This window comes from Salvelinus fontinalis, chromosome 36 (assembly GCF_029448725.1).
Source record: "Salvelinus fontinalis isolate EN_2023a chromosome 36, ASM2944872v1, whole genome shotgun sequence".
NCBI lineage: Eukaryota > Metazoa > Chordata > Actinopteri > Salmoniformes > Salmonidae > Salvelinus > Salvelinus fontinalis.
In genome coordinates this window covers 10664419-10677260 of record NC_074700.1, presented here as the reverse complement: position 1 = coordinate 10677260, position 12842 = coordinate 10664419, and the positions used below count along the sequence as shown (strand labels likewise).

At 40.0% G+C, this 12842-nt stretch overlaps 1 protein-coding gene across 50 annotated transcripts in view; it reads right to left on the bottom strand.

Moving 5' to 3' along the window:
- The window catches only part of LOC129835195 (receptor-type tyrosine-protein phosphatase delta-like), a 678254-nt gene that overhangs the window by 27218 nt on the left and 638194 nt on the right, over positions 1-12842 (bottom strand). For all 50 annotated transcript variants that reach the window (XM_055900635.1, XM_055900637.1, XM_055900636.1 and 47 more), the window contains one exon: positions 671-794. In XM_055900635.1, coding sequence (XP_055756610.1) covers positions 671-794 — 124 coding nt within the window. The remainder of the gene's footprint in view (positions 1-670; positions 795-12842) is intronic.

Here is a 12842-nt window from a genome sequence, read left to right as displayed (position 1 = left end):
GACATGTTCCTTACGCCAAAATAACTTAATCTAAGAAGTCCTGGTTGCCAAAGGCTTTGTTAGGAGCTCCAGGGGGAAGTCCCACAAGCCTGTCTGGCAGAGTAGCGGTTTCCTCCCTCGCGAAGGCTTCGATGTGGCCGCACAGATGTGTGTTTATGGCTAGTTAATGGGGTCCATCAACACTCTCAGCTGCATGAGCTGTCTGGGAGACTGCAAAGGGACTCTGAATGTCTTTATTTATCAGTTTTCTTCCCATTAGCATCCATTTACTGGCGCGGAAGCGCCAGTTTGTTTATGTTATTTTTTTAATGTTTTCTCTCTATGGGAGATATTCAATGGAATTGGTTAATTAGTATGTATGTATGTATGTATGTATGTATGTATGTATGTATGTATGTATGTATGTATGTATGTATGTATGTACGTATGTATGTACGTATGTATGTACGTATGTATGTACGTATGTATGTACGTACGTATGTACGTATGTATGTACGTACGTGTGCGTGCGCGTAACAAATAATCGTTAAACCAAATTCCATGACCGTCACAGCCCTAGATACCATAGCTCAGTGTATGCTAGTACTCCTATGGCACAGAAGACAGTGGTACTGTATAGAAGTAGACAGTCACTTGACAGTCAATTCAAGGCAAGGGGAGAGCTGCTTACCGTCAATAGCCGACAGCAGGACTCTGGAGTGGTCGTATGCTATCACGTTAGCATATCTGTTCTTTGGTTTGTTGACTTCCAGGTTGGAGTGCTCCCACGTGAACTGCTGCCCGGGATCGATGGACTGCAAGTAGAGAGAGATTATATTCATTACTTTCCTTCATCACTTACAGTAGTATATTTTGCTCAATACCACCATTTAGCTCCATTTCCCAGACAAGGACTATGGATTCAAACTAGGATCAATAATAGCAAAAAAGCTATTTTGAAGCACTGTGTAGGTTCTTTTAGTCACATTTAAAGGGATAGTTCACACAAATTCCAAAAGTACATATCAATTCAGATCCTCAAAAAGTTTGACAGCTGCACCATTGAGAGCATCTTAACTGGCTGCATCACCGCTTGATATGGCAACTGCTTGGCATCTGACCACAAGACCCTAAAGAGGGTTTACGTACGGCCCAATACATCACTAGGAAAAAGCTCCCTGACATCCGGGACCTCTATAAAGGTAGTGTCAGAGGAAGGCCCTAAAAGATGTCAAAGATTCAAGCCACCCAAATCGTCATAGACTCTTCTCTCTGCTACCGCACAGCAAGCGGTACTGATGCACCAAGTCTAGAATCAACAGGACCCTGAACAGCTTCTACCCCCAAGCCATAAGACTGCTGAATAGTTCGTCCTGGTAGCTATTGGTTAACTATTTAACTAATAGCTACCAGGACTACCTACATTGTCCGTTTCCACACTAAGTCTTTTGACTCATCACATATGCTGCTGTTACTGTTTTTGATCTTTTATTTGTTTTATTTAACCTTTATTTAACTGGGCAAGTCAGTTCAGAACAAATTCTTATTTACAATGACAGCCTACCCCGGCAAAACCCAGATGACGCCGGGCCAATTGTGTGCCGCCCTATGGGACTCCCAATCACGGCCAGATGGGATACAGCCTGGATTCGAACCAGGGACTGTAGTGAAGCCTCTTGCACTGAGATTATATTTTCAGATCTACCTCAATTACCTCGTACCCCTGCACATTCCCTCGGTACTGGTACACTGTGTATATAGCCAAGTTATCGTTACTCATTGTGTATTTATTCCTCGTGTTATTATTTTATTTATTTTGTCTCTCTGCTTTGTTGGGAAGGGCCCGTAATGTTTGTCTATACCTGTTGTTTATGAAAGCATGTCACAAATACAATTTGATTTGAGGTACTTGCCCTGTAAGCAGTCTATGGACAAGGTATGACAACAATCCCCATGCTTTGGTTTGTTAACTTCTCTAGGATAGGGGGCAGCATTTTCACGTTTGGATGAAAAGCATACCCAAATTCAACTGCCAGCTACTCATCCGCAGAAGATAAGATATGCATAGTATTAGTATATTTGGATAGAAAACACTCTGAAGTTTCTAAACCTGTTTGAATCATGTCTGTGAGTATAACATAACTTATTTAGCAGGTGAAACCCGAGGACAAATCATTCAGATTTTTTTGTTTTTGAGGTCACTCTCTTTTCAATGGATTTTCATTGGGAATCCAGATTTCTAATTGACCTTCTTGCAGTTCCTACCGCTTCCACTGGATGTTAACAGTCTTGAGAAATTGGTTGAGGGTTTTTCCTTTGTGTAATGAAGAAGTATCCCTGTTCAGAACGAGAGTCGAGTGAAGTGTACTTTTTGTTTGAGGCGCGTAACCAGAAAGCATGTTACAGTTTGTTTTAATCCTGTATTGAACACAGATCATCCCTTCTTCAATTTTATCTATTATTTACGTTAAAAAATACCTAAAGTTGTATTCCAAAAGTAGTTTGAAATGTTTTGGCAAAGTTTACATGTAACCTTTGAGATATTTTGTAGCCACGTTTGAGCAAGTTGGAACCGGTGTTTTTCTGGATCAAACGCGCCAAATAAATGGACATTTTGGATATATCGACGGAATTAATCGAATAAAAGGACAATTTGTGATGTTTATGGGACATATTGGAGTGCCAACAACAGAAGCTCGTCAAAGGTAAGGCATGAATTATATTTTTATTTCTGCGTTTTGTGTCGCGCCTGCAGGGTCAAAATATGCTTCTCTCTCTTTGTTTACAATGTTGCTATCCTCAGAAAATAGCATTGTTTGCTTTCGCCGAAAAGCCTATTTGAATTCTGACATGTTGGCTGGATTCACAACCAGTGTAGCTTTAATTTGGAATCTTTCATGTGTGATTTAATGAAAGTTTGATTTTTATAGTATTTTATTTGAATTTGGTTGCATTTTTTCTGGCTTTTGGCCAAGTGAGACAGTAGCATCCCGCCTAAACTCAGATTTTTGGATATAAATATGAACTTTACCGTAACATGAAGTCCTATGAGTGTCATCTGATGAAGATCATCAAAGGTTAGTGATTCATTTTAACTCTATTTCTGCTTTTTGTTACTCCTCTCTTTGGCTGGAAAAATGGCTGTGTTTTTCTGTGGCTATGTACTGACCTAACATAATCGCAAGGTGTGCTTTCGCCGTAAATTATTTTTGAAATCGGACACTTTGGCTGGATTAACGAGAAGTTTATCTTTAAAATAGTGTATAATACTTGTATGTTTGAGGAATTTTAATTATGAGATTTCTGTTGTTTTGAATTTGGCGCCCTACAATTTCACTGGCTGTTGGTTAGGTGGGACGCTACCGTACCACATATCTCAGAGAAGTCTCCAAATTCTAATGTTTTAGCATTTGTGGAACAAAGCCAATGCAAGTCAATATCCCCAATATATGTCATTTTGTAATTTGGGGGAACTATCCCTTTAAGCTTGACAGTATTTAAATTCTTTAGGAATCTCAGTTTGAAACTCTAGGACCGCGTTCACATGCCTTAACAACTATTTTCCAACTCCTCCTGGGTTATTTTGACATGTAGCATAACAGACATTTGTGTAAGTGACAAGCGCTGTTAAATTTAGCTGTCCCAAGGATGGTTGGCGCATTCTGTCGGCATCATTTCATCAGTTTCCAATAATATGCTCACATGCATGTACAGTACACTGGTCAGTTTGGTTATGAAATGGAGAAGCGGAGGGACACGACCATTTGACACATCCATTTTCCGACCCATAATTATACAGTACATTTCTCTCAACCTCCAGCATCAGGGTCAGCGCACTTTCAAATGTTGTTTTTTGCCATCATTGTAAGCCTGCCACACACACACTATATGACACATTTATTAAACATAAGAATGAGTGTGAGTTTGTCACAACCTGGCTCGTGGGAAGGGACAAAGAGCTCTTATAGGACTAGGGCACAAATAATAATAATCAATAATATTGCTCTTTATTTAGCCATCTTACATATAAAACCTTATTTGTTCATCAAAAATTGTGAATAACTCACCACAGGTTAATGAGAAGGGTGTGCTTGAAAGGATGCACATAACTCTGCAATGTTGGGTTGTATTGGAGAGAGTCTCAGTCTTAAATAATTTTCCACGCACAGTCTGTGCCTGTATTTAGTTTTCATGCTAGTGAGGGCCGAGAATCCACTCTCACATAGGTACGTGGTTGCAAAGGACATCGGTGTCTTAACAGCGCGATTTGCCAAGGCAAGAAAACAGAAAATCTGACAGTGGCTTCTGATTAAATTAAATTTCCACAGAATCGCTTGTTGAATTTTCTTGTTCAGATATCGATAAGTGGACTGGAGGCAGGGCATAAAAGGGGTAACGAATCCAGTTGTTTGTGTCATCTGTTTCGGGAAAGTACCTGCGTAATTGCGCACCCAGCTCACTCAGGTGCTTCACAATATCACATTTAACATTGTCCATAAGCTTGAGTTCTTTTGTGCACCAAAACAATTATACAATGATGGAAAGACCTGTGTGTCGTTCTTGTTACTGAAGACAGAAAAGAGCTCCAACTTCTTAATCATTGCCTCAATTTTGTCCCACACATTGAATATAATTGCGGAGAGTCCCTGTAATCCTAGATTCAGATCATTCAGGTGAGAAAAAACATCACCCAGATAGGCCAATCATGCGAGAAACTCGTCATCATGCAAGCGGTCAGACAAATGAAAATTATGCTCGTCTCTCAATTAAAAAAAAAACGTGTCAATACTTTGCCTCTTGATAACCAGTACACTTCTGTATGCTGTAAAAGCGTTACATGGTCGCTGCCCATATCATTGCATACTGCATAAAGTACACAAGAGTTCAGGGGTCTTGCTTTAACAAAGTTAACCATTTTCACTGTAGTGTCCAAAACGTCTTTCAAGCTGTCAGGCATTCCCTTGGCAGCAAGAGCCTCTCGGTGGATGCTGCAGTGTACCCAAGTGGCGTCGGGAGCAACTGCTTGCACATGCGTTACCACTCCACTATGTCTCCCTGCATTGGCTTTTGCGCATCCAGATACCAACACATCTTGACCACCAAAGTCCATGTGATGTCACAAAGCTGTCCAGTACTTATAAATATACTTTAAAATATCCTCTCATGTTGTTCTGGTTTCCAGTCGTTTGCAGAAGAGAATGTCTTCCTTAATTGACCCCCCATTAACATAACGGACATATACCAGGTGCTGTGCCAGGCCCACCACGTCTGTTGACTCATCCAGCTGTAATGCATATAATTCACTGGCTTATCTGCAAAGCAGTAATTGTTTCAAAACATCTCCTGCCATGTCACTGATGCATCGTGAAACAGTGTTGTTTGATGAAGATATTGTCTGTATAGTTTTTTGGGCCTTTTCCCCCAGCATTGTCCCAGCCATATCCGCAGCAGCAGGAAGTATTACGTCCTCCACAATAGTATGGGGCTTGCCTGTCCTAGCCAGTCTTACCACTCGAGAATCATCGTTATTCTCGCTCAAAAAACTCATGTGGCTTATTTTCCTAATTGTCATGTTTCATTTCTAAATGTCGGTGCAAGAGTGAAGGTTTCCCACAAGAAAGTAACGGTTAATGTGATTGAATGTTAATTATTGGACTAGGCTACCTGTATTTGACATTGTGTTATTTCGCTGAACACTGGAGGTTTAATTTTAATTTTGGCAGTGAAACGAGGCTACTCAGGCGAGAAAAAAACCTCACCCAAATGTATAGCCCCATTGGAAAATATAAATGGACTGTTTGAAAATGTGAAAAAAAAAAAATATGTATACTATATATACACTGCTGTTCAAAAGTTTGGGGTCACTTAGAACAAGAATAGACTGACGAGTTTCAGAAGGAAAGGTATTTGTTTCTGGCCATTTTGAGCCTGTAATCAAACCCACAAATGCTGATCCTCCAGATACTCAACTAGTCTAAAGAAATCCAGTTGTATTGCTTCTTTAATCAGCCCAACAGTTTTCAGCTGTGGAATTAGCAAACACAACGTGCCATTGGAACACAGGAGTGATGGTTGAGAATAATGGGCCTCTGTACAACTACATAGATATTCCATTAGAAATCAGCCGTTTCCAGCTACAAAAGTAATTTACAACATTAACAATGTCTAAACTGTATTTCTGATCAATTTGATGTTATGGACAACAATTATTGAAAAAATATTTTCTAAGTGACCCCAAACTTTTGAACGGTAGTGTATATACAGTTGAAGTCGGAAGTTTACATACACCTTAACCAAATACATTTAAACTCACAATTCCTGACATTTAATCCTAGTAAAAAAATCCCTGTCTTAGGTCAGTTAGGATCACCACTTTATTTTGAGAATGTGAAATGTCAGAATAATAGTAGAGAGAGTGATTTATTTCAGCTATTATTTCTTTCATCACATTCCCAGTGGGTCAGAAGTTTACATACACTCCATTCGAATTTTGTAGCATTGCCTTTAAATTGTTAAACTTGGGTCAAACCTTTCGGGTAGCCTTCCACAAGCTCACAATAAGTTGGATGAATTTTGGCCCATTCCTCCTGACAGAGCTGGTGTAACTGAGTCAGGTTTGTAGGCCTCCTTGCTCCCACACGCTTTTTCAGTTCTGCCCAACAAATGTTCTATAGGATTGAGGTCAGGACATTGTGATGGCCACTCCAATACCTTGACTTTGTTGTCCTGAAGCCATTTTGCCACAACTTTGGAAGTATGCATGGAGTCATGGTCCATTTGGAAGACCCATTTGCGACCAAGCTTTAACTTCCTGACTGATGTCTTGAGATGTTGCTTCAATATATCCACAGAACTTTCGTTCCTCATGATGCCATCTATTTTGTGAGATGCACAAGTCCCTCCTGCAGCAAAGCAACCCCACAACATGATGCTGCCACCCCCGTGCTTCACGGTTGGGATGGTGTTCTTCGGCATGCAAGCCTCTCCCTTTTCCCTCCAAACATAACAATGGGCATTATGGCCAAACAGTTCTATTTTTGTTTCATCAGACCAGAGGACATTTCCCCAAAAAGTACAATCTTTGTCCCCATGTGCAGTTGCAAACCGTACTCTGGCTATTTTATGGCGATTTTGGAGCAGTGGCTTCTTCCTTGCTGAGCGGCCTTTCAGGTTATGTCGATACAGGACTCGTTATACTCTGGATATAAATACTTTTGTACCTGTTTCCCCAAGCAACTTCACAAAATCCTTTTCTGTTGTTCTGGGATTGATTTGTACTTTTTGCACCAAAGCACGTTCATCTCCCTTGCTGAGCGGTATATTGGCTGCGTGGTCCCATGGTGTTTATACTTGCGTACTATTGTTTGTACAGATGAACGTGGTACCTTCAGGCATTTATAAGTTGCTCTCAAGGATGAACCAGACTTGTGGAGGTCTACAACTACAGTCTACAGATCTTGGCTGGTTTCTTTTGATTTTCCCATGATGTCAAGCAAGGAGGCACTGAGTTTGAAGGTAGGCCTTGAAATACATCAAATGATGTCAATTAGCCTATCAGAAGCTTATAAAGCCATGACATAATTTTCTGGAATTTCCCAAGCTGTTTAAAGGCACAGTCAACTTAGTGTATGTAAACTTCTGACCCACTGGAATTGTGATACAGTGAATTATAAGTGAAATAATTTGACTGTAAACAATTGTTGGAAAAATTACTTGTGTCATGCACAAAGTAGATGTCCTAACCGACTGCCAGAACTATAGTTCGTTAACAAGAAATTTGTGGAGTGGTTGAAAAATGAGTTTTAATGACTCCAACCTAAGTGTATGTAAACTTCCGACTTCAACTGTATATATATGTAAAGAAAATATATATCATTTTTTTTAGAAATGTGAATCACATTTTTATTTGGCATACCCCAGACGGCATTGCGCGTACCCCTGGGGAGGCTAAAAATGTTTTGCATCTGTAACTCTCACTTATCATTATTCACGATTCAATCAGGACTATCCATAATCATGGTAACATCCACATTAATGTAGAAGTGTTTCGAAACATATATTCTTATTTATATAAAAATAATCTGAAACACAACCTAAACAAACAACAAACGCATCCAACAACCTTGTAGAGTCATTGTGTGCTTGGAATATTGGACCAAATACTAAACTGTTGAATACTTTAATACACATATAAGTGAATTTGTCCCGATAGTTTTAGTCCCCTGAAATGGGGAGACTATATACACATAGCAGTAATTTCTTAAAGGTTCACCTGATATGGATGAAAATATCCTAAAATGAAAGTTGACAGTCTGCACTTTAACCTCATAGACATTTTATTATTTCAAATCCAAAACAACAGAACATTTGTTACAGTCCGAATACTTTTGGAGCTCACTAGATAATATCGTACCTAAGCTCAGCATGTGTGACCACAATGAAGTTGAGTTTGATCGCATGCCATTCTGAATTACTCTTTAAATGTAGAATGGCATGCCCATATACCAATATTACACAATAAAGCCTTGCGATCTGAAGAGCGGTCTTTTGCATCCCCCCAAAGTTCCAAATGTGGAAACCGTACCCTTACCAATATCATGAACAGTAATGGTTTGGGAACATTCCAAGATTTGAAAGATACATACACATTAACAGGCAACTTCCTTTTTCTTTTTTCCCCTCGATATTTACAACTTAGGTCAGCTATGCTGGCCTGCAGAGTCCCTTGGGTAACCCAACTACCGAACTATCCAAAGATAGGATTTCTAAATAAAATATCTGGGCCCCAGATAGACTGATTCTCTATAATATATATACAAAAATGTGAAAACTCATATTCTGAGCTAGCCATTAAAAAAGTATTGTCCACAGATCTAGTTGAATCTGAACAAACCTTTAATTGGAATAGAATATGGAATAATATGACTTTGGCGTCCCGTAATCCGAACCATCAATTTATACATTTTAAGTTTGTTTACTGACTAACATCAAGATAACGTTTACGATCAAATTGACCCCAACTCTCAACTGCTCACTGTGTTCCCTACAATATTAGTCCTAGTCAATAAAGAGATCATTTCCTTTGATTTAAAAGCCTATTTTCAAAGTCAACACATTCCGCCATGTTTTCATTTATTTTATTTATGCAATAAAGATATTACTCTCTCTGCGACTTAAGAGACCAATGTTCAGCCATTGTATGCTTCTCTGACAACTGTTATATGAAATTTGTCAACCCAAAAACTTTGCTTGCAGGCTGATGCCTATCAACATGATATTCTTTAAAGACAGCAAAGAGTAGAAAAAAAGTGCTACAAAAGTAAATTACTTGAGGTTAGTCAATGCACTATACAAAATCAGTTTCAGAAAGACGAATCACTTTATTTGAATTGTGTATATATTACGGTTGTTATGATGTGCACTTTTCCCTTGCCATTCTTCAAGTTATCTTAACATTTAAGAGTTTCTGAATAAGCATGCAAAAACATCTTTGTGAATAACTTTCAACTCTCAATTTATCATCTTTCTTTGACAGGTACCCAAATGATTACTGCAAGCCAGTACAGAAGCCCAGACATTACTGACTCCTAACTTCTTGATATCAGTTATTGTTCGCTCTTGTAAAGCTTAAGCACTTCCGAATTATTCATGCAAACCATTTCCTCCTAACAAGGATCCCTTGAGAGCCACTTCACATTCCTTCATATGGTGTGGGAGTGGCCTGCAGTTATTCAATGCTTTGCATCTAAATATTCAATGCTTTGCATCTATTCAATGCTTTGCATCTATTACGTTACTTAATGATGATAGCCCCTTGAATCTCTCAATCAATAAGACAGGATTACTGATGGCAGGCGGCACTGCAGGAAGTATTCATACCCCTTGACTTACAGTATTGCACATTTTGTTGTTTTACAGCCTGAATTCAAAATTGATTAAATAAATAAAACATTCTCACCCATCTACACACAATACCCCATGACAAAGTGAAAACATGTTTTTAGACATTTTAGCAAATTTAATTGAAAATTAAATACAGACACATTTACATAAGCATTCACACCCCTGAGTTAGAATCACCTTTGGCAGTGATTACAGCTGTGAGTCGTTCTGATAAATCTCTAAGAGCTGTCCACACCTGGATTGTACAATACTTGCAAATTATTATTTTTAAATTCATCAACCTCTGGTTGGTTGTTGATCATTGCTAGACAGCCATTTGTAAGTTTTGATATAGATTTTCAAGCTGATTTAAGTGAAACCGGTAACTAGGCAACCCAGGAACATCCAATGTCTTCTTGGTAAGCATCTCCAGTGTATATTTGGCCTTGTGTTTTAGGTTACCAGGTTTTCCTCTAGGATTTTGACTGTGCTTACCTAAACTCAGCAAAAAAATAAACGTCCTCTCACTGTCAACTGCATTAATTTTCAGCAAACTTAACATGTGTAAATATTTGTATGAACATAACAAGATTCAACAACTGGTACATAAACTGAACAAGTTCCACAGACATGTGACTAACAGAAACAGAATAATGTGTCCCTGAACAAAGGGGGGGGTAGTAACAGTCATTATCTGGTGTGGCCACCAGCTGTATTAAGTACTGCAGTGCATCTCCTCCTCATGGACTGCACCGGATTTGCCAGTTCATGCTGTGAGATGTTACCCCACTCTTCCACCAAGGCACCTGCAAGTTCCCGGACATTTCTGGAGGGAATGGCCCTAGCCCTCACCCTCTGATCCAACAGGTCCCAGACGTGCTCAATGGGATTGAGATCCGGGCTCTTGAATGGCCATGACAGAACACTGACATTCCTGTCTGGCAGGAAATCACGCACAGAACGAGCAGTATGGCTGGTGGCATTGTCATGCTGGGGGGGTCATGTCAGGATGAGCCTGCAGGAAGGGTACCACATGAGGGAGGAGGATGTCTTCCCTGTAACGCACAGCGTTGAGATTGCCTGCAATGACAACAAGCTCAGTCCGATGATGCTGTGACACACCGCCCCAGACCATGACGGACCCTCCACCTCCAAATCTATCCCGCTCCAGAGTACAGGCCTCAGTGTAACGCTCATTCCTTCGACAATAAACGTGCATCCGGCCATCACCCCGGTGCGACAAAACCGCAACTCGTCAGAGAAGAGCACTTTTTGCCAGTCCTGTCTGGTCCAGCGACGGTCGGTTCGTGCCCATAGGCGACATTATTGCCCGGTGATGTCTGGTGAGGACCTGCCTTACAACAGGCCTACAAGCCCTCAGTCCAGCCTCTTTCAGCTTATTGCGGACAGTCTGAGCACTGATGGAGGGATTGTGCGTTCCTGGTGTAACTCAGGCAGTTGTTGTTGCCATCCTGTACCTGTCCCGCAGGTGTGATGTTCGGATGTACCGATCATGTGCAGGTGTTGTTACACATGGTCTGCCACTGCAAGGACGATCAGCTATCCGTCCTGTCTCTGTAGCGTTGTCTTAGGCATCTCACAGTACGGACATTACAATTTATTGCCCTGGCCACATCTGCAGTCCTCATGCATCCTTGCAGCATGCCTAAGGAAAATTCACGCAGATGAGCAGGGACCCTGAGCATCTTTCTTTTGTTGTTTTTCAGAGTCAGTAGAAAGGCCTCTTTAGTGTCCCAAGTTTTCAGAACTGTGACCTTAATTGCCTACCGTCTGTAAGCTGTTAGTGTCTTAACGACTGTTCCACAGGTGCATGTTCATTAATTGTTTATGTTTCATTGAACAAGCATGGGAAACAGTGTTTAAACCCTTTACAATGAAGATCTGTGAAGTTCTTTGGATTTTTAAGAATAATCTTTGAAAGATAGGGTCCTGAAAAGGGATGTTTCTTTTTTTACGTGTTGTGTGTGTTATGTGTTATTTCATAGTTTTAATGTGTTCACTATTATTCCACAATGTAGAAAATAGTAAAAATAAAGAAAAACCCTTGAATGAGTTGGTGTGTCCAAACTGTTTGCCAGCACTGTACTTTTTAGTCAAAGTAAATTCTCTCTCTATTGCCTTTGACTATTGTTGTATACAATGAATGACAACCGTAGTAAGCAGAAAAAGAACACAACAATAGTCTACTATAAAAACTACAATGATAAGAGACCACTATTTTAGCCATTGTAGATTAGGTTTTCCTCAAAGGCCAAGTTTGCTCTCCACCATCCTTGGTCCTTCTATCGGGTTAGGGTTTACGGCACACAGAAGAGCTGTACAATTGAGTACAACCAACAGAATCAGCAATCTCTGTAAAGCTCTGTAAAGCCTGGATGGTCCCTCACCGTAAATAAACTGGCTATTAAATGTAATGCCACTTGTTGTGTAAGAGAAAACACCACGGTGTTAAACATAGTGTTCAATTTCACATGTCAGAGGAAATATTGGGCTGTGTTCTTTAATGAGTCTCTAACTTTTTATATTTCCAATAAGGGAGTTATGAGCTTGATTATGCTCACTATTGGAAATTAAGGTACCTGATGCCAAAAGGCAGGAAGCACAGAGAGGTAAACATGTTAAAATATGATTTAAATGCAGAATTCCTTCCTCCTTTCTGATAGTGATATCACATAATTGGTGAAGGCAAGCTAGTGGAAAGGTTTATGACACCAATCCAGTAAGGTCAGGCTACTACAATGGCACTGGAGAGAATAGCAGACGTTTTACGGGCTACTGACCAATTGTGCTATTTTGTGTGTTTTTTTGAGCTGATCTTAATTTATTTTGTACATGTTTCCGGCATCCTTTTCTATGAGCGAATAGAGTTTCTGGACATCAGAACAGCGATCACTAACCTCGATTTAGATGAGGATTTTTGCTTCAATGAGTCGGAGGCAAATGACATCCTGCTCATCCCA